At 44.3% G+C, this 22,233-nt stretch overlaps 2 protein-coding genes across 22 annotated transcripts in view; one reads left to right on the forward strand and one right to left on the reverse strand.

The window, feature by feature from the left end:
• The window catches only part of INPP4A (inositol polyphosphate-4-phosphatase type I A), a 165,024-nt gene extending 142,797 nt beyond the window's left edge, over positions 1-22,227 (forward strand). For 14 of the 21 annotated variants that reach the window (XM_045368765.2, XM_074011028.1, XM_045368774.2 and 11 more), the window contains one exon: positions 4,488-7,792. In XM_045368765.2, coding sequence (XP_045224700.1) covers positions 4,488-4,620 — 133 coding nt within the window. In that variant the 3' untranslated portion in view covers positions 4,621-7,792. Of the gene's footprint in view, positions 1-4,487; positions 7,793-19,990 lie in introns of those variants that run through there. The other 7 variants (XM_045368772.3, XM_074011031.1, XM_074011035.1 and 4 more) reach the window with 1 other exon arrangement.
• Positions 14,888-22,212, reverse strand: COA5 (cytochrome c oxidase assembly factor 5). The gene is made up of 3 exons (XM_005575051.5): positions 22,028-22,212; positions 17,338-17,421; positions 14,888-16,264 (listed from the first exon to the last, which is right to left on the reverse strand). The coding sequence occupies exons 1-3, from the start codon at positions 22,124-22,126 to the stop codon at positions 16,223-16,225; spliced, it is 225 nt and encodes a 74-aa protein (XP_005575108.3). The 5' UTR covers positions 22,127-22,212; the 3' UTR covers positions 14,888-16,222.
• Positions 22,228-22,233: the final 6 nt, after the last annotated feature.

Genomic DNA, 22,233 nt, shown 5'->3' on the forward strand with positions numbered 1-22,233 from the left:
ATACGCCAGACACAGAAAGAGCACCTACTGCATACGCCAGACAGAAAGATCACCCACTACATACGCCAGACACAGAAAGATCACGTACTGCATACGCCAGACACAGAAAGATCACCCACTGCATACACCAGACACAGAAAGAGCACCTACTGCATACGCCAGACACAGAAAGAGCACCTACTGCATATGACATTAGATTTACTCTTCACCATGTAAGGATCATTCAGCTGGTTCGAGGAATTAATGCATATAGTCACCAAAGGCTGTTAAAGTTATATACTTTTATTTATTTTAAAGCAGTATTTTTCATTTAAAAATGGTATCTTTAATTGCAGTTTAAAGTTCCAACATCTTTTCTCTCTTACTAATCAAATATGATTGATAATCAAATCAAATCAAAGAAAAATTGCCAAAAAAAAAGATCCCTGACTTGTGGGCAGTTGCGGTGGATGGAGCCGTGAGAGCAGCAGGCGCTCTGGTTTCTGCCGGTGCCCCTCAGTCCTCACGCGGCATTCCCTGCAACGCGATGACGTGTAACCTTAACACCCATGTGGGGCAGAGGGTAACTGTACACCTGTAAAGGTGACCAAATAGATCAGGAAGAACTCCCCACACCCTGTGCAGGACAGGCAGCGGCTTCTCTGTTTTCCAGTTCATATTACGTTGTGCCCCCACTTCCTATCTCCAGCTAGTTCCCCATACACTGTAGTTGATGAAGACAATTTTCTTTAACCAGGCCAGAAAAATGGGAATGAATTTAGAGAAGTTTGCTTCTCCAGAAACTTGACACCCACGCATGCCCAGAAATCCAGTCGACCACAAAAGTCCTCTCTCCAGGACTCCCAGACCTTACCCCGGGCTTTCTCTCATTCGGTCTCAGCTCAGAGTCTGGGTCCTAGGAGTCATAGAAGCGGTTAGCAATGAATGGCAAATGCTAGACTCGACACTTTACATTCTAAAGCGTAAGACCATCCTGAGCACTGCAGGCTCCCCAGGGCAGGCGTCCCCTGTGTGTCACCCCGTAAGTGAATCCACGCTTCTCCAAGTGCAGCGTGTTCACTTGTCTCTTCTAAAATAAATGAGGTGGCTGTTGTGGCGTAGCTCCTGGCAGCCTTCAGTAGGGAGTCTCTCACCAAACGCCAGCTCCTGGGTGGTGTAAGCTCTGGTAGCATGACAGCAGTCCCTGGGCAGCGTCCTGTCCAGCCTGTGATTATTTGAAAGGCATGTTTGCCACTTTCCCTCTTTCACATTGAGCCGTGCACTTCACCTGAGACCATCTTGTTTGCATTATTTGAAAGCAAGAAATAGAGTCCACAGCCTCCTCCAGGTCCCATTTCACAGCTTCCTGGTCCTGCTCCTGGTAATGTGGTTCCAGTGCCTGCAGTGGTGACTCACGCGCACTCCCACCTCCACAGCAGGGCTAGTGGCAGGGCAGAGCCCATGCACAGAGGGGGCCCTCTGACTGCAGACAGCACCCCTCCCTCTCCCAGGGTTCAGGGATGCTTCTGTGGCATCCTCTAGGGGCCCCTCCCAGGCCCCTGCCCCACAGCACAGAGAAGCTGTGCCCAGGCCGAGGAGCCCCTCCCAGGGGGCCTCAAGGGCACCATGGCCTGATCCTTGATTGTCACCACACCTTTTCGCCCATGTGGGCTTGGCCCTTGGGCTGAGAGAAATGAGACCAAAGGGACCGAGATAAGGTTCTTGGTTTCTCTCCACCAGGGGCTGGGTGAACATCAGTATGCCGCCTGTGCGCTTGGAGAGCTACCAGAAGGACACCATGAGATTAGCGTAGGCAGTGGGCTGGTGTTGGTTTTTTACAACTTAAAGTATTTGAGAAAAGAAACTCCGTTGCTCTCCCTTTATGCTGAATTTTAATGTCACTAAGGCCTTTTAACTCATGAAATCAGGCCAAATACATATTCAAAATCTTACTTGCTTTAGTGAGAAATAGGATGAAACAAAGATGGGGAGATGATTCAAGAAAGGGGTCACTGACATTTAGTGATGGTTTTTAGTTGCTTATACAGTAGTAGTGCTGAGGCACTGTCAATGTCAACCAGCTCCTGGTGTCCAGGGAAACCATGATCAGGAGTGGCTCTCTTTGGTTGGTCTTATAAAATTGTTGTGTAAGTTTTTTCAACTAGGGTGACAGTCACCATTTACACCTATGGCTTGGTTCCAGCAGAGATTTTAACACGATGGCCTGTTCCCCCACAAAGTGGCAGGTGTAGCAGCCACGCCATGCTTGGCCATAGAATCACTAAGATCCTGATGACTGCAGATGAGTTCTCAAGTAGAAGACCCCACTGGAACCGGAAAACTAGAGGATTCCCTAAAATTACCTGTCATATGGGGTGTCCATTTTAATTTTCATTTCAAAAATGGATGCCCTTGGAAAGAAATAATTTGTTGATATAATAAAATAATCGTGGAGCTTTGAAATAATTAAGTCCCTCTTGCTAAAATCTATCTAAGACCACCTCAACATGTACCATTGATTCCTAAAAAGTATGCAGCCAATGTAATCAGTGGAGGTGTCCTGCCTTAGGGCAGCAGCTTGGCCTCTGCAGCAGGAAGCCCCAGTTAGCACAGGCTGCCTTCGCCACCTCTGCACACCTCGCCCCGGGCCCTCTTGCCAGCTCATCCGCACAGGCAGGTGGCAGAATGACTGTCGGCTTGTAGATCAGCCACATCAGCCGGATTTTGCAAATTCAGACATCTGGGGGAAAGTAAATACAATTTGATTTGAAAACTACGTTGAAATGAAAGTATAATCTTTATTATAATTTCACGTCTGATGTGTTCAGCCAGCTAAACTAGGCACTAGCTCCTTTAGCATGTAAATAAAAGATAACGTCAAAGTTCACAAATTATTCTGCCTCGCGCCTCACGGCAGTTTAGTGTTTACTAGTGATAGGTGGTTTTTAAGCAGTTTGTACGTTTCTATATAAATGGAGAAGCCATATCTGAAGTAGTTCATTAATGTAAGAGTTTCCAAAGATTAAAGGAGATTAACTGTATATAAGAACCTATAGCTTCTGCTTTAAGTGGAAGTACGTTTTTGATTACTGAATGAATGTTAGGCAAACATGATTGTTCCTTGCTCCAGGGGGCCTGCTCCTGTGGCCTAGGTGTTCAGCTCAGATGACACACATCTAGCTGAGGCCTTGAGGCTCTGTGACAAGAAAGCATATCCAAGTTACCAAATTAGTTATAACAACCAGGTGGATACTTTTCTAAACTATCGGAGCTTAGCTTTTGAATAAAAATTACTGTCTTACCAAAAGTATTTTACATGTTCTTGATAATGAGACTGTCATTTTCACTTTAAAAGGCTTGAGCAATTGCCACTAATGTTTTTTTTAAAATGCATGACATAATGGTCTTCACACAATTTGAAGTTTTTTAAAAAAATCACTGTTTCTTGGTAACTGCAAATTTTACATCTCATAAGGGGAATTTTGTACTAAATTTGATAACTAGTTGATTTCACTGCTAGTCTTAGAACAGTATAAAGCTATGAAGTTATACTGTGCTGTGGGAAGTCATTTATGTTTAAAATCGCTTTTGCCAGTTAGTTTTATGTCTACACCTGAACATTTCCCAGAGAACTCCCCGGATGCGCTCACTGAGCAGGTGAGGCCACCTCACGCAATGTTTGTTTTTGTCCCCTGGATTGCCATGGCAACCTTCCATCAAATGCAGCTGGGGATGATGCTGGTAGTGAGTTCTCTAGGGAAGGGTACCTGTGGGCTCTCACTGGCTCAGTGGCACCTGTGCAAGAGGGAATACGTGGGGGCAGCCCACCTGTGGAAGGGTGACTGGCTGCTACCAGAACTCGGTGAGATCCCTCCCTCATAACATTCCAGCCCTGATTGCCAGGCTGCTCTGCAGACAGTGCATGAACCCACTGGATTACCTGGCACCCAGAACAACTGTCCTCCGGGAGACAGCAGACCAGAACAGCCTCCCTAGCCAGCTGGCTTTGCTACCTGTTGAATTCTGCAAGGAAAGTCCGCATTTTGAATTCGATGTGACTACAGCTCTTGCTAATATAGAAAAGTGCAGCTCTTTAAAGCTCTGAAGTGCAACTTTAGTAAGAGTAGTAGTATTTCTCTTTCCACTTCATTTGCTGTGTAAGAGAATCTTGGAACCACAAGTTATGGTAGAACCCCAGATGACTCAGACATGAGCTACATGAAGCCATTCACTTGGAAAACGTTTGCTTCCACTTAGCTACAGTGCTGCTTTTAGGAACGCACAACTCACAGCCCCATGCAGCATGTGTCCGTCTCTGTGCTTCTTAGTTGCCTTGTTCAGAAACCTGCCATCTTACGTATGTATTTGTTGTAAATGAGTCCGGCACCCATTTAAATTAATCTTTTTTTTAATGTTATGAAAATAATCAGTTCATTTCATCTTAGTTTAAGTCTTTTCTTTTTTCCTTTTTTACTGCTGTCATTTCTTGTGCTTGTTTTTTTCCCCAGTGAGGGTTGTCGAAGAGAAAATACAATGAAGAATGTTGGAAGTCGCAAATATGCATTTAATTCCCTGCAGCTGAAGGCTTTCCCCAAGCATTACAGGCCTCCCGAAGGGACTTACGGAAAAGTTGAAACGTGAACACACGGTTTCCTCTAATTAGCTGTTACATAATAAATGTGGGTACCCTCTAGTGTCATATATGAATTCTTCAAGAAGACCCGAAGGATTGGTTTTTATTTTTTGTGGTTTTTTTTTTTTTTTTAAAAAAAGAAACATTTCACTAAAGAGTTTCTGGAGCATGTTTTTTGTTTTTTGGGTTTTTTTTTTCCCATTGGAATCAATAGGAGGTAATGTTTGGCTCAATAGTGTGGACAGTAACAACTGCCCATTTCAATAGCCTTTGGCTGTAACTACACAGATCTCATCAATAGTTACCTACATGAATCAAGCTAGGTTTGTCCGAAATGCTAGAAGACTTTTTCAGACGCCTACTTGCTCACTTATTTTTCTACAGAGTAACTCAAAAGTGACCATTGAATTACAATCCACTTTGTAAAAATCTGAATGTAAAACAGTAAATAATAAATTAAATAATTGGATCGTAGGCAGACCAATAAATGTGATTTGGGGAAAGAAGCTAGCACCATCTCATGCAGTGAGAATAACGGGTTCTAGTGAATTATCCTATCTACACCACCACCTGAAGAAGTTGAAAGAAAGATTGATAAATCAACGGGAGATAAGACTTGGTTAGAAGGTAACATCTGCAAGGCACCCCACACAGTTGGGGCCACTCTTTTTTCTGTCCCTCATGAGTTACAGAACAGGGAGTCTGCTGGAGACACAAAGCCAGCAGTAAGGTCCCTTTAGCCTGTCTCCTGTTCTCTGAAGCTCCCTGCCTAGGCTTCCCCATGCCCAGAGGACACATCTCCCCTTCTTCTCTAGATGTTAATCTAGGGCTTCAGATGTGGCATGTCAACACTCCCATGGGGAATTTATGACCATAGAGATAGTAGAAACCTAAATATTTTCGGAAAAAAATTTTTTTGCAGGATTTCCAATTCATCTTCGAAAAGACAGTACAATCGTGTTTGAACGTCTGATAAAAGTGTCTTATTTTTAGGTTTGCAATAATTGTTACTTTTTTATTCTCATTCTTATGTAAGATGACAATTGAGAAACAGTTGAAATTATTCTCCTCAAATGAGATTTTGAAAGGGATTTATGGGCCATAAAACTTAGGAATTTCATAGAAAATTGTGTCTGGTCATCTTTTATAAGATGATGATGAGTCTTATCTGCACATAGCAGACTTTTTTCCTTAGGAGTTTATATGTTTTATTGATTCTGTTTATGATGTTTACATGTTCTTGAAAAGGTTGTCAAAGAAATATATATGGCACATATTAATGATGCTGATCCTAATGATTTGTGAACCTCCTAGAAATTCTTATGTCTAAAAACCTAGAGATTCTTCTGGTTCCTTTAGAAACACGTAACAGACTTGGGCCAGGGGTGCTGAGGCACGGGGAGGACTGCTTCTTGGCAGGAACACAGAGGGGGAGGGCATCAGGTAGGGGTGGAACTGGATGACCTTCCAGACCCGCTCCTACTCAGAAGTCAGCGCGCAGGCAGAGCCTGCTGTCTCCCGATGCTTGCAGGGAGGAAAATGTCTGTGGAGGACACTTGAATGAAGGATGAAGCTCTCTGCCGCTCCCTCGAAGCTGGGTTCACTGTGGCAGGCAGGAGGCCGAGAAACTCCTCCCGCCAAACCCACTGCTCAGGTGGCTGCTGCTGGTGTCAGAGTCTCCTTTTTAAGTGTCAGTTTCTGTTCACAGACAGTTCGTTTCAATATGGCTGATTTACCCTTTCACCTCCCCACCATCTCCTTTAATTGGTAAATTTTTAGTTCCATCTTTTCTCATTTGAACTTTAAAAAAAAAATCTCCTTGCTTTTAAAAAATACAAGTATTACTCACATAGTTTTCAGATCTTTTTTGTCTGAAGAGCATTAAATATCTGCACTTATCAAAGGGAATATAGCAGATGTTGATCATCTGTCAGCAGTTTTGCATGTGGCACCTTTATACGAATTATTTTCCCAATTTTCGCTTTCTGTAATGGGTCACCATAAAACTGTAAGACTTGGCAAATGCTGTAGAAAAGGTTCGGGTTTCAGGATCTCTCTGAAGGCATCGTTCCTGGGCGTCCGGCACCTGCACGGGTGTGTGTTGCACAGCCCTGGAGGCCAGCAGCTCCTCTCTTCTCTAGGAGTTTCGAGTTTTCAGAGGTGCAGGGAAGGCAGTTTTACAGGTTACCATAAAATAGAGGTTCCGTCTATTCCATCCAGTGTTCCTTACAATGCCTCCCCATTTAAAAAGAAAAGAGATCTGTGGAAAACCGGGAATGTCACGTGGATTCTGTCAGAGCTTCTACAGAGCACAGTTGCCTTTAGTTTCCTTTAAAGATGTAAAAATATTGTATAATACAGTTTTGTCCCTACGCAATTGTATTTGCCAAGCTTAGTGCATTATGATACCTTTATTTATTTGTTTTGGGCAGTATTAATATATATATATATAAACATACAGTTACTGTTTTATATATTCTTAGGTCATTCAAAGCCATGTATGCTGTAAATGTGCTAGTCTTTAGAATGACACATAATAAATAACTGACAAGATATTAAATGTGGTCTTGCCTGATTGATCCTATTGGGAGGACTAGTTCTACGTGACCAGCCTGTGACGGGACCGTTGTTGTTGGGCATTGCGTTGAGAGCTCGGGTGCTGAGTACATATGTTTGTAAACATGGGACCGTGGGAGACTTCCATTTTATAAGCTTGTTTCTGCCTAATCTGAAGCAGAGGGGCAACAGGGTCGAGGACTTTGGGAACGGCCAGACCAGGTCCCAGTCCAGGTTCTGCCCCTCACTGGCTGGTGACTCTGAGCAAGCTGCTTGACCTCTCCAAGCCTCCGTGTCCTCGTGTGCAAAGTGTGGACAACAACAGTACCGTCCTCATGAAGAACGTGCAGCGCGCCGCGGAAGCAGGTGCTCGTAAATGGCAGCCATTGTTGTTACCTTTCCGTCCGTGAACATGGACCACATCACCTCCGTGGGTAACCCAGTCCTTGTTGTATGACTTGTCAAAATGCAGTTCCACTTGTATTGATAGTGACCCTGTTCATCGCCACCAGGACTGCATCTTGCACCACCGTGCCATCTTCTAGGCACACACGACCCGTTATCTCCCTTGGAAAAATTCCTCTCACTGGAAATGTACAATTAAAGAATGATTGAAATGTTTAACTCTTGGAGTTTTTAGTATTACCAGACTCCTAGAAATTTAAGCTACCACCAAAAATAACATGTGCCTTTTCCCTTTATTCTCACTGATGGTAGCAGTGCACCTCGTTTCAATGTCCATTGCGTTGATTACTGTGAACACTGAACATCTTTTATACCTTTATGGTATTTCTATTTTTGTGACTTCATTGGAGTGTTGGCCTATTTCATATAGATTGTTTGTAATATACAATGTATTAACCCCAGTCATATGTTGCACACTTTTTAACCTATTTGTCAGCTGTCTTTTGGTCTGTGGTAGGGGGTTATACAATATTTTAAATGGTTTATATAGTCACATATACCTGTCTTTCATTTTGATGCTTGTTCTGAATTGGAGTCCTGGCTTCACCATGGAAGGTGGGACATATGGGGCAGCCATGTCCTTGTGGGCACGGTGGTGTGGCTGCGTGCCCACGACGAGGGGCTGGACTAAAGTGCTCACTGGCACCTTGCTTGGTGCGTGGGCCGTGCTCAGTTTAATATTATTAATAGTTTCTACCTTCACTGTCGTGTCCCAGGATGATTTTTCAGCATTTACCTGTTCTTATTTCTAGGATGTTTATGGTTTCAGTTCTGCATTTAGATTACTCCATCTGGAATCATGTTGGTGTCAGTCCTGTGTTGTGCTTCGAGTATGCTAAAGTCAGAGGGAATCCCTCAAGGCCAGGCCTAATTTTGCTTCTCTTTAAAGTTAAGCCAAGGAGAAGACATGTCAGGACGCCCAGACATCAGCCACCGTGAGCTGCTTCCTGCCCTCCCTCCCCATGCCATTCCCCGCTTTGGTTTCCTGTTGAGTCTCTGCTTAGTACATGACTTGGCACAGTCTGGCTGCCCAGATCTAGGGGAGCTGTCCCAGGGAGGCTTTGCACTGGAGGAAGGTAAGAGGAGCCGGAGGTTGGAGCTTCCCGATCTGTGATTTTTCCGAAAACAGAAATGATTAGCCATGGGGGGCGGTTACGTCGTTATATGTTGTTCTACTGGGTAACCGTCCTCTGTTCTCTACCAGCATCACCCCGCAGGTTGGCACCATTTTTGAACAGAGGCTTCTCACAGTGTCCTCAGCAGTACTGAGTGCTCCTCGTGTTGTAGTAACGAGCAGCAGATCTCTGGTCACTCTGAAGGGCTGCCAGCCTTTCTCTTTTCTCACGCCTGGGGGAGAAGAGCTGTTCTGTGTGTAGGGGTGTTGGGAACACATGGACAGAAGGAACTGGCCTCATGTCCCATCGTGCTCCTGGGATGGCTCTTCTAAGACCAGCACTTCTTCCTGGCAGGCAGGCCCTCACAGAACTCTGCATTTGGAGATGGACAAACTGTCTTGTCACTTGCACCCCAAAATGTCCTTCTGTACAAGCCCCTCTTAAGAGCTGGTTTTCCGTAAGTTGTAGTGAGGGCACTGCTGTGCTGTGCGCAGGAGGAACCCCGGCCCAGAAGCACAAGCTCCCTGTGGAACCTGCAGGGATGGCAGTGATGACAGAACCAAGGGGGTCAAGGAAGGTTGGAGAGGAGTGGGCAGCAGAAAACAGCTCAGGCTGCCTGACCTGGCCCCCGGCTGCCCATGAGGGCCTCCGGAGAGGGGCGGAGCTGGCTTATCGGGATCCGTGATGGTTTTTACACTTTTAAAAGTGCCCTCTTCTCAGAGGCCCTGGTTATTTCCAAAAGTAGGAAGTAATCAAATTTACAGTGGATAAAATCCAGTATTTGAAATCAGGAAGACAGAAAAAAAAAAAAGCAAAATAGCATCTCTTTCTGAGAGGTATATGCTGACCAAAAAGATCTTTCATTCCTGTGAACACCAGGCAGCGCAGCCTCTGGCAGAGAGAGGAGAGCTGGGTTGTAGAGATGGAAACTTGTGTTTGGCAGCCTGTCTGCTCCCAATAGGGGCCCTGGCCGCCACTGACCTCCTGATGCCTCGCTGACGCTAACTGTGGGTACCAACCAGCACAGTGGACATCGGCCCCAGGATCAGTCTACGATTTGTCTGGAGGCCAAATGGTGACTTTTAAGTGGGGAAAACTGGTGGGGGCTTCACCGTGCTCTGCAGTGTAGTGGGATCTGTGAGCTGGCCTGCACAGGCACTCCCTCCCCTGCCAGGGACACCAGGGAAGCTTCTTCAGCCTGAGGCTGCGCCCTCCGTACAATTCCACCCCCATCCTGTGCCAACAGCAGGCAGACGGAGAGTAGCTTGGTCTTGTTTTTATTAGCTATGGCTCTCCAGGCTATGACAGGGCTCCCAGGGTGCAGCCTCAGAACGCCCATACTCTCTAGATCCCTCCACCGCGCCCGTGTCTTTGCCATGACTTCTTCCTGCACCAGGCGCCATGTGCCTTGCAAGCCAGTCCAGGCAGGTCTTTCACACTCTGTTGTCCCACATAGCAGAAAAAGCTGAGTAGACAGGGTAGGAAACATACTTCTGTCCCCATGGCTCCGAGGAGGATGCTGTGTTAGATGGATGGAGACAGACACAGCACTTCACTGCCTCCTCCTCCTCGCCACCCGGCCCTCCCTTGGTGTCTGTGGCCTGACTCTCTCCTGGTGGTCCTACGTCTCTGACCGTCCCTCCTCACTCTCAGATTTGCTGTCGCTCACCACCTGCCAGTAATGGCGTGGTGTTCTCCTGGGTTCCGTCCATAACTTTCTCACTTAAGATGTTCTTCCTGAAAAATCTTACACATTGCTGTTGAACAAATGGTCACTTATATGCTAGTGACGCCTAAACTTGTAGGTCCATCCCAGACTCTCCCCCAAGGTCCAGATTACCTATACTTGCAAGCACTGTGCCTGTCACTTTGCCTGTGTCACAGTCATCTCAAACACAGTGTGCTCATGCCCCTCCTCCTCCAAGCTGGCTGATCTCCCTCTAATAGATGACCTTGGGGTCATTTTCTCCTCCACATCCCATCAGCCACTGAGACCTGTATCTCTTGAGAACCATTCCATAATTTCCATCCATGCACCCCCAGGCCTGGTCTATATCTCCTCGGATCTGGACCTCTCCTGAGCATCCTCACCCCTCCTGTAAGGCTGGTCTTAGGTCTGCCTTCCTCTATGGTGATTTCTCCCCACAAATGAAGTTGGCCCTTTCAGAAAAAGTTCCTCTCCTTCAGTGTTGACTGTGACGACTCTATCATGCATATGCTGTCCACTGTCAGTCCCCTCTGTATTCACAAGAGCAAGTGTAATGCCTGCCGTGAAGGACCTAAAGTTTGTTGAATAAACAGATGAACAGATGGTGGTTTTGTGGTGGTCAACTGAAATCTTTCCTATTTCAGCACTGGACCACACTGTTTTTCTCTCTATGTAATCAGTTATGCTAAACGCATCCCAAGGAGCCAAATTCAGAAGGTCAAAGGAGAAGGCAAATGGCAGAGTGTGGTAAAGGGGCTAGTGAGAGGGTCTCTAAAAAAGACTAAAATTACAGGGGGTTCAGGCAATGTTATCTTGATCTGGATGGCCAGTTACATGAGAGATTACTTTGTTCTTAACATACGAACATCCTATTCACTTTTCAGTATACTGGTTATGTTTAACAGTAAAAATTAAATGTTAAAAACCCACCATTTTTGAACAATCTCCAAAGGAAATTAAGGAAACAGTTCTATGTACAGTAGCACCACAAAGAAAATTCTCAGGAATAAACAACCAAGGAGACAAAAGTCTTGTATACTGGAAACTACAAAATTTTGCTGCAAAGAAATTAAGGACTCCAATAAATGGAAAGACATCTTGTGCACATGGATTGAAAGACCTAATATTGTTAAGATGACAGTACTGTCAAAAGTGAGCTACAGATTCAATGTACCCCCCTCATCAAATTCCCAACTGATTTTTTTGTGTGTGGAAATAGAAAAATCCATCCTAAGATTTACATCGAATCTCAAGGAATCCTAAGTAGCCAAAACAATCCTGAAAAAGAACAAAGCTGGAGGTCACATACTTCTTGATTTCAAAGCTTATTATTACAGAGCTACAGTAATCAAAATAATGTGGCACTGGCATAAATACGTACAGACAGAAGTGCAAAAGAGAATAGCATGCCCAGAAATAAACCCTGGCATATATGGTCAAATGATTTTCCACAGGACGCCAAGACCATTCGATGGGGAAAGAACATCTTTTCAACAAATGGTGTTGGGAAAACCAGCTATCCTTAGGCAAAAGAATGAAGCTGGACATTCACACCATATACAAAAGTTAATTCAAAATAGATCAAAGACATAATTTAAAAGCTAAAACTCTTAACTCCTAGAAGAAAACACGGGAGCAGCTTCATTGGAGTCGGCGGTGACTTGGGTATGACACGAAAAGCACAGGCAACAAAAGTAAAAATAAACTAGACTACACCAAAATGCAAAACCCCCGTGCATTAAAAAAAAAAAAAAATGAAAAGGCAGCCTACAGAATGGGAGAAAATACTTGCAAATCATGCATCTGATAAGAGGTTAACATCTAGAATATAGAAGGAACTTCAACTCAACAACAAAAGAACAAACAACCTATTTTTTTAATACCCATCTACCACCTTAACCATTTTAAGGGACTGAAAATGATTTAACCCATTTGAATGATTTAACCCATTCAAAATGACTTGAGACATCTCTCCAAAGAGATATACAAATGGCCTCGAAGTACATGAAATTATGTTCACCACTAATCATTAGGGAGATGCAAATTAAAACCACATTGAGATACTTCACACCTATTAGGATGGCCACTGTTTAAAAAAAAAAAAAAAAAAAAAACAAGTATAGGCAAGAATGTGGAAAAGTTGAAATCCTTGTGTGCTGTTACTGTAGACTACTACGGCTGCTGTGGAAAACAATACGGCTGATCCTGAAAAAATTTAAAAATAGAATATGTGCTCCAGCAATTCCACTTGTGGGTATATACCCACAAGAACTGAAAGCAGGGTCTCAGATATCTGTATACCCATATTCACACAGCATTATTCACAGTTACCCAAAGGCACAAGCAACCGAAGTGTCCACTGACAGATGAGTAAACAAAACAATGTGCTATGTACGTACAATGGAATATTATTTGGCCTTAAAAAGGAAGGAAATTTTGATATGTACTACAACATGGATGAACCTTGAGGACATAATGCTAAGTGAAATATGCCAGTCAAAGACAAATGTGGTATGAGTCCACACGAGGCACTTACTGTAGTAAAGTTCATAAAGACATAAAGTGGAATGGTGACTGTCAGGGTAGAGAGGTGGAGGGGTGGTGGAGTGAAAGGGGAGTTGTGGAGATTGGTTGCATAATTGTGAACGCACTCAACTCTGTTGAACTGTACACTTAAAAATGGCTAAGATAGTAAATGTTATATGTATTTTACCACAATTAAAATTTTAAAAATAGATTGCAAATAAAGGCCTGAAAAATTATTTTTAAAATGAATCACAGACTTACACGGAAGAGGTAAAACTGTAAAACTCTTAAATGAACAGAATAAATTTCCATCAGCTTAGATTAGGCAATGGTTTCTTAGATACACCAAAAGAAAAAATAAATTGTAATTCACCAAAATTAGAAATTATACTTCAAAGGATACCATTAAGAAAGTGAGGGGACGGCCGGGCACGTAATCCCAAGCACTTTGGGAGGCCGAGACGGGCGGATCACGAGGTCAGGAGATCGAGAGACGATCCCGGCTAACACGGTGAAACCCCGTCTCTACTAAAAAAATACAAAAAACTAGCCGGGTGCGGTGGCGGGCGCCTGTAGTCCCAGCTACTCGGGAGGCTGAGGCAGGAGAATGGCGTAAACCCGGGAGGCGGAGCTTGCAGTGAGCTGAGATCCGGCCACTGCACTCCAGCCTGGGTGACAGAGCAAGACTCCGTCTCAAAAAAAAAAAAAAAAAGAAAAAAAAGAAAGTGAGGAGACAAACCACAAATTGGGAGAATCTGTGAATCACTTATCTTTAGGCGACTCATATCTACAACATACAAAAAACTGTTACAACAGTAAAAAGAACTGAACTGAGAACTGGACTAAGGACTTGAATAGATCTAGTTTCTCCAAAGACATACAAATGGCCAATAAGCGCATGAAAACATGCTCAAACATCATTAGCCATTAGAGAAATGAAAGTCAGAATCTCAAGTGGATAGCACTTCATACCCAGTAGAATGGCTATAATCAAAACATGAATTATAACTGCTGGTGATGTGGAGAAATTGGAACCCTCAAAGATGGTTGGTGGAAATGTAAAATGCTACAGCTTCTGTGAAAAATTTTGGCAGTTCACCAAATGCTAAAGTTGGCCAGGAACAGTGGCCCACGCCTGTAATCCCAGCACTTTGGGAGGCCGAGGTGGGAGGATCACCTGAGCCAAGAGTTTGAGACCAGCCTGGGCAACATGGGGAGACCCTGTCTCCACAAAAATACAAAAAAATTAGCCAGGCGTGATAGCACGTGACTGTGGTCCCAGCTACTCAGGAGGCTGAGTTAGGAGGAGCCTGGGTGAGACTGCAGTGAGCTGCAATCATGCCATTGCATTCTGGGCAACAGCAGAGACCCTGTCTCAAAAAAAAAAAAAAAAAAAAAGTTGGAATTATATGACCCTGTAATTCTGCTCTTACGGAAACATATGCTCATGCAAAATTTGTTCACCATTGTTCATAGCATTAGTCATAATAGCCCAAAGTGGAAACAGACCAAAGTGTGCCAACTGATGAATGGATACATAAAATGTGGTACATCTATACTGTGGAGTATTATTCAAAAATAAAAGGTAATGAAGTACAGATAGATTCTACATGGGGATGAGCCTTGAAAACATGGTAAGTGAAGCCAGTCACAAAAGGCTACATGTTATATAAAAAGTGGATTAGTGGCTTTTAGAGGCTGAGGGGGAAGGGAAGTGACTGCTAATGGGTACAGGTTGCTCTTTGTAGTGATGCAAATGTTCTGGAATTAGTGGTGATGGTAGCTCTGTAGATACAGTATAAAAACCACTGAACTGATAAGTTTCAGGGTGAATCTGATGGTATGTGTATTTCTCCAAATAAAGCTCAATAAAGCTGTTAATAAAGATGAGAAGGCTTTATAATATACATTTTAGAGTTGTTTACTTTTATTAATAAAAAGTTATATCACTTAAATATGTATACAGTGAAAAAAACCATGACTATCCCTTTCCCAGTGAAAAGGATTACACTCAACAGACCTTTGTGATACTCTGCAACAATGACCCATGCTGGGGTGGAATTCTCACTTTTTAGTAGAACCTTTACAAACTCAAGTGAGCTGTACAACACCCTGACTGCTTTAACTCCAGTGAACCATGAAGGTATAAAGACGCTAGGGTTGTTTGTGATTCTTCAATGCCAAAAGTAAAGTTGGAAACTTGGATTCCTGTTTGACTCTACTGTATTAAGTGATCAGAATAAAATTAAGGCTAATTTTCAACCACTTCATGGTTTTCATTCTTGCTTCTATAGTGAACATCTGTTGTTTCCACTTGCTCTAAACCCCTTTCCTTTTGGGATTCAGCTCACTGCTCATCCATGTGATTCTGACAGGAGTCAGCAATGACAGCGCAGATAGCCCAGGCCTGGCCAAGATCACAGGCCCCCATCCCCTTTTCCATAGGGACTGGTCCAATGCAAGGGCAGGTGATCCTGGGAAGACCAGAGTCCTTTTATAGGATTTGATTTGTGAACCCTGAAAAAGGAAGTTCTCTCTCTCCCTTTTGAATCATGGATCGTAAAGATGTGGGCTTGGAGCTCACACTGGCCCATTATGTAGAGAGGGCCAGCCTGAAAATGAAACCAGGAAACAAAAGCAGTCCGAAGATGATGGTAAAGAGCCTGGGCACCACAATGTGGGGCCGAGCGCCAGCTACGCCTGTGGATTCTGTTGAGGTGCTGAGGTTACTACTTCAGTGAATCACAGCACACATGAAGTATTTCTTCTCTAAGGAATCAAACACAATTTATTTTCGAACTAGACAGGAAAAGACTGAATAAAGAAAAAGTTCATCCTAAACTTTCCCAACAGACATCTGGATGGGCTCCATGTTATCAACTCTGTCAGTCACATCAGTGGCCTGTACAAATTGTGTAATTCGATTGAAGAGTCAAGTTTGCAAATAACAGTCTTTCCATTCTCTGTGCTTTAGAACAATTCTCAAAACACATTTATTATGCTGCCAACCCGTAACTGTTCAATTAGGTTTTTCTTCTAAAAATAACTTGGATCAAGAGAATCATTTACTTTATACATATTCAAAAACAGAACTCATCCATTTTCGTCAGCGTTCCATGGAGGGGAAATCTGGTCCAACCAAACAGATATGGTAAAAAGTATGTTTCCTGTTTTGGCTTATTTGTGTTAATGACCAGAGAAAATATCTGTTGTCTTCCATCTTGGCTTCAACGTAATGTATCAATATCCTTTTCTTCCTCTGAATCTTGCTCTGTTATCCAACTGAAAATAAATATACAATTAAATCAAATTTGGTACAATATAATTAATTAAACACCCCTTACTTTGGTAAGGGTATCACTGTATGAGAGAAATAAACCAGTTATTAGCAAAATCAAAAAGGCAATGACATCAGAACTACCAAGAAAAACCACAGTAATGAAGATGGCACTGACAGGGCGCGGTGGCTCACTCCTGTGATCCCAGCACTTTGGGAAGCCGAGACAAGCAGATCACCTGAGGTCAGGAGTTCAAGACCAGCCTGGCCAACACGGTGAAATCCCATCTCTACTAAAAAAAATACAAAAATTAGCTGGGCATCGTGGCAGGCGCCTGTAATCCCAGCTACTCAGGAGGCTGAGGCAGGAGAATCTCTTGAACCCAGGAGGCAGAGCTTGCAGTGAGCCAACGTCGCACCATTGTACTCCAGCCTGGGCAACAGAGTGAGACTCTGTCTCAAAAACAAAAAAACAGCATCCTTAGGTCAAAGTGCTTTCTTCCTTTAATGGGATGATCTTATTTCTGGTTTTGTACTTTTCTCCAAGAAAAGGGTCTCAGTTTCCATTCCAAAGATCTCCGTAGATCTTCCAAATCAAAGAAAGTCAGAAAGAACCCCAGAGATTTGTAATATCTTTTTAGGCCCTATTTCTACAATCCATCCCTCCAAAATTCAAACACAGATACGGGCATTTTCTCTTAGTCACATAAGGCACAAGTGTATACAGCTTAGAGCTCCACACGAGAGGTTTGTGGACACTTGCCAACCGAGCTGAACTCGAGAGTGGCCAACAGGAACTTTTACCCATATATACCTGCTGAGACTTCATTCTCACCCTTTCGGAAATGCATGAAGTTCAGCAGCTGTGGCTAGCACGGTGACAGAAGAACATAAAAATGAGCTGTGGGTTTTCCTGAATGCTACCTAACATTAACCCACTGGAGTAAGAACTATTATCTACATCCTTTTTTCCAAACCATATCACTGCAACTCATCTATAACTATTAAGTCTTTCATATATTTAACCTCCATATAGCTAATTTTTAGCATAAGCGTTTAAAAATCTTTAACCACTTACCATTGATCTTCTACACTCAAAAAATGCATATTTTAAAGCGCTGCAGTGTCCTTCCTTCAAACACTGCCGAGGGGATTTTCCTTCCTATGACAGACACATAAAACAATATAAACACCTTGGAAATTTTCTCACAAAGTACAAAATACTTGTCCTGAAAACAGTCCTTTTTTAAAGTGTTAAAAGAGGAAAATAGAGAGTTATGTAAGAAACAGTTCTTGACCATCCTGGCTAACACGGTGAAACCCCGTCTCTACTAAAAAATACAAAAAACTAGCCAGGCGAGGTGGCAGGCGCCTGTAGTCCCAGCTACTCGGGAGGCTGAGGCAGGAGAATGGTGTAAACCCGGGAGGCAGAGCTTGCAGTGAGCTGAGATCTGGCCACTGCACTCCAGCCTGGGTGACAGAGTGAGATTCCGTCTCAAAAAAACAAACAAAAAAATCTATTTGGGCTGTTGGTGCCTAAAGAATGAAAAAAAAATGTAACTTGGGAACTTTAAGGACACTGTTGAATTCTTGAAAACACTGGTTTCCATGGGACACTTTTCCTTAAATTGTTTATATTAATATCTAGAAAAGGATACCTTCATTTCCTTATGGGTGAAATGTGTGAACTGGGTACCTTAAAATCAGAATATTTTTAGTGTCAGTACGAAACACTTTACATAGCTAAAGTGTATGAGGCGGGCTAGAATACTACTTAAATAGAAATGTGGCCCATTCATGCACCAGGAAAAATGTAACCCAAAGCTCATATGCTCTGCATAATCAGGGATTTTCCCTCAAGCAGATTTTGACTCTGCAACCTCATCACTGCAGCCACTCCCCAGAACATTTATGTTCCAAGTGCCAGGCACACTCCGCTAGTTTTTACTATGAAAAGCTACAGGGTAGTATGTCTGTGGTATTCCTGTCCTCCAGGATCCTGGCCACCTTCCAGTCTGTATGTCTGCCTGGGTCCTAGATATCAAATGTCATCTACACCAGTGACTCTCAAAAGTGGATCAGAGTCGCAAATTTCCTTCCTCTCCAAACTCTGCAATTCTGCTGGCGGGATGCCTTGCCCACATGAACAATGTGGAAGCAGACAACAGACTAACCATACAAAAGGTTGTAACTATAGTTTATAAGCTGATGCCTCTTCAAACTGTATCTAAGAAGCTACCTTTTTCAAAAGCTTTCAACCTATATTGCCAACTGCCTGGGGTAAAAATCCATCTAGATACACTAAAGCTAAGAGACAGTCATTCATCATCCACTCCACCCCAAATAACAGACTGCTAGCTGTCTGCTCTTCCTTTTTATCCAGCATATGACTGGGTGAGAATCTCCTGGACACCCTTGCATTTAGCTGTGGTCATGTGACTAAGTTCTAGCCACTGGAATGTGTGGGAAACAGGCGTAGAACTTCTGGGTTGGTCTTTAAAGAGGCTTGCCCCCTTCCTCACTTCACTCCATAAGGTTGCCGGGCCTGATGACTGCAGTCTTGGACCATGAATATGAGAGCAACACCCTATTTCCTATATTTTCCTATTTTCACAGCACAGAGTCACAAGAGTAACAGTGTCTGTGTCCATGGGAGATTGAGGGAAATGACCAGGCCCTGATTATAGGCACAAGAACAAAAGAGAAAGTTCTCTATCTTATTTAAGCCACTATTATTCTGGGTCTCTGTAACATGTGCTTGAATCTGTATTTTAACTAATACACTCCCAAGCTTTTTTGCCTTCTGAGGTCAAGATTAGTCAGTGCTCTCAAACATGGCTGTGACCAAGAACCAACCTAGGAAAGAAACTTTTAACTTATTGGGGGTGGGGTGAGGGCAGCAGTGGAATCTGTACTTTTAAAAAGCCACGCCACTTCAGGCCGGGCGCGGTGGCTCAAGCCTGTAATCCCAGCACTTTGGGAGGCCGAGACGGGCGGATCACTAGGTCAGGAGATCGAGACCATCCTGGCTAACACGGTGAAACCCCGTCTCTACTAAAAAATACAAAAAACTAGCCGGGCGAGGTGGCGGGCGCCTGTAGTCCCAGCTACTCAGGAGGCTGAGACAGGAGAATGGCCCGAACCCGGGAGGCGGAGCTTGCAGTGAGCTGAGATCCAGCCACTGCACTCCAGCCTGGGCGACAGAGCGAGACTCCGTCTCAAAAAAAAAAAAAAAAAGCCACGCCACTTCTAGGTGATTCTGATGAAGAGTCAGCAGGTCTGGAAGCTGTTAGTGGAGACAAAGAAGATATCCTGTGATGAGTGAAGTTCCTCTGGCAGAATTTCATTGTCCTGATCATCCAGGAGTCATTAAATCCTAAGAAGTCTCTTCAAGAGATGCCTTTTGAATCTGCTTTTTCCCTGCTTCCCTCCAGGCCCACTGGAATTTACATCCTTACCATTACCCTGAGTTTCTCTGAGGCCCTCTAACTCCTTGACAATCTCCCAAAGCAGCATCTAGAACTAAATACATGTTTATGTTGAATTTCTCTCTAGAGTGAGGTACTGCAGGTTTCAGGTGGACTGGCAAGAAGAGACTACAGCACCAACCTGCCCTAAGATCAGATTAACCTTTTTATTCAAGAACTTAAGAAATCAGAAATTTCCATCATAAATAAGGTTGCCATACAGAGCAAGCAAAGACCTCAGCAGAGCTTTCCTTGGTCTTTCAGAGTCCCCAGTGAGGAGCGGTCGGCAGTAGCTGCCAACAGACTGGAGGAGATGGTTCTGGACCTGCAAACCTCTTCACTTTTGCCCTTTTACACTCCAGCTGAAGTCACCATTCAGAATGAATTTAACACAACCTGTAAACGAACTTCCATCTAAAGAACTGTTTATAAGCATCACATTTTCTGGCTGACCAAACTGAGCACTGGTAAGGCCACATTCAATGGCGGGAAAAGCAAAGTCTGTACCAGCTGTCGCGACCACAATCTCTACCTACAGCATTCCAGCCAAACGGCCCCGCTTTCTACACTGCAGAGGCCATGTCCCATTCGTCAGTGTTTGTTCCCTGAGCCGGAGCCTGGCACTCCATACATGTTTGCTGTATCAACCGCTGCAGAAAGCCAGCTTGGACTTCTCTGTGCTGCTGCTATTGTCTTCCGCTTGGACTTTTTTTCCTCAGTCCTATTCGGTGTGCTTTCTTCCCTTGACTAAACGTGGCCTTCCGTGCTGAACATCTAGATAAAATCCAGTCTCCTCACTCTGACACACGCGCAGGCCTTCACACCTGGCTGCAACCTTCCCCTCAGGCTTCTCTCGCATTCCCGTATTGCAGGACGCTAGCTCCTCTGGGCCCTCCCACGTCTCCCTGCCTCTGCACTTGCTGTTCTTTCAGATCTTCCCCACAATCACAACAGTTCCCACTTCTTTACTTGATAAACTGCTATTCAACTTTTAAGACTCAGCTCAAATGTCACCTCAGAAGATTCCAAATTCTGAAGCAAAATCAGATGCTCTCCATTGGGCTAAGGCACTTTTTTCCTCAAGATCTAGTCATTAAACACGTTTAATAAATGCTTACAGTATTATGGCAGGAATTTAGACTCTTAGATGTCTATTTCTCCCATGACACCAAGCTTACATGGATAGTGACTGCAACTGATTCATCTTCGTTATAACCAGTGTCAGGCACCATGCCTGCCACTTAAGAGGCATTTACCAGGAGCTGGCTGAATGGCAGCACCAGTGAATACGGGGCAGAGGGGACACAGCCCCGGACAGGGGAGCCTGAAAACAGCGGTACCTCAGTTTCCTCATTTATATAAGGAAGTTGGGCGAGATAATCTCTTAAATTTATAATAACTCAAGTTTTACTAGACCTTGGGAGGCGAGAATGGCCGACTGCTAAAATCAGTGAACCAAACATAAAATTGTGACTCGGCAGAAACACTAATACGGCCCTATAGTGGATGTCCATTTGGGGGTAATCTTTTCTCTGAAATAACAGCAACTTTCTGGAACTACATCTCCCAATGCAAAGATAACCGCACACAATTGAATGCCCTCTGGTCGGGCCTCTGTAACTGGAAAAGGCACTTGTGGTTTATTTGAGCTCTAAAACCAGAACCCAGGTCCACTCTGAACCTCACTACATGCCTCAGTGCATTCCGAGAGGGTGCTGAGGAGACCTGTGTCTGTAGTAGGGGAGTAAAGTAAGAGCGTAGGGGAAGCAAGATACCAAATCGTGAAAACATGGAGTTGCTTTATTTTTACAACTTAACATCCAAGAATGCAGAGAACTGTAACTCAGAAACAAATTCATATCAACACAAGGCAAACTGAGCACACATTCAGTCACAACTGAACGGGCAGGGGACACGACTGGCCAGGGCAGTGTACCAGGTTTACACAACTCTCTGGAATCATTAATTCTGCAGATCATCATTTCTAGGCAGGCAAGAAACCCGGCTTATTCTCCTTTATGTCTCCAGAACCCGGCAGAGTGCTAGCATGCAATACACGCTTCGTGAACTGAAATGGGTTAATCTTTGCAAAAACCCGACAGGGTGGGTTTATCGTTATCTCCGATTTAACCCCACGGGGAACTAGCTCAGCGGATCTGCGCACGTTCAGTGAGCCCAAGCTGTGACCTCCGCCCGGGATGGTTAACTCCAACCGCCGCCGCGGGCGACCCGCTGCCCTCCGCCGAGCCGGGCCTCCCCGGGGCAGGCGTCGTCACCACCGGGAGCGCCCGGCCGCGCTACCTGGACCACACAGTCCGACTGCAGCAGACACTCGCCCAGGTCCTCCTTCAGGCCTCCGCACGCGCCGCTCTCCAGCTTGTCCTCGTAATACTTGGGCATGACGGCGCTTCCCGTCCGCTGCGGACTCTACTTTCTTCCACTGCAACGGTGGCGACCGGATCGGGAGCAAGCGAGGCCCCAGTCTCAGCGGGCCGGAAGCCAGCGGC

The sequence above is a fragment of the Macaca fascicularis genome, chromosome 13, assembly GCF_037993035.2.
Source record: "Macaca fascicularis isolate 582-1 chromosome 13, T2T-MFA8v1.1".
Taxonomy (NCBI): domain Eukaryota; kingdom Metazoa; phylum Chordata; class Mammalia; order Primates; family Cercopithecidae; genus Macaca; species Macaca fascicularis.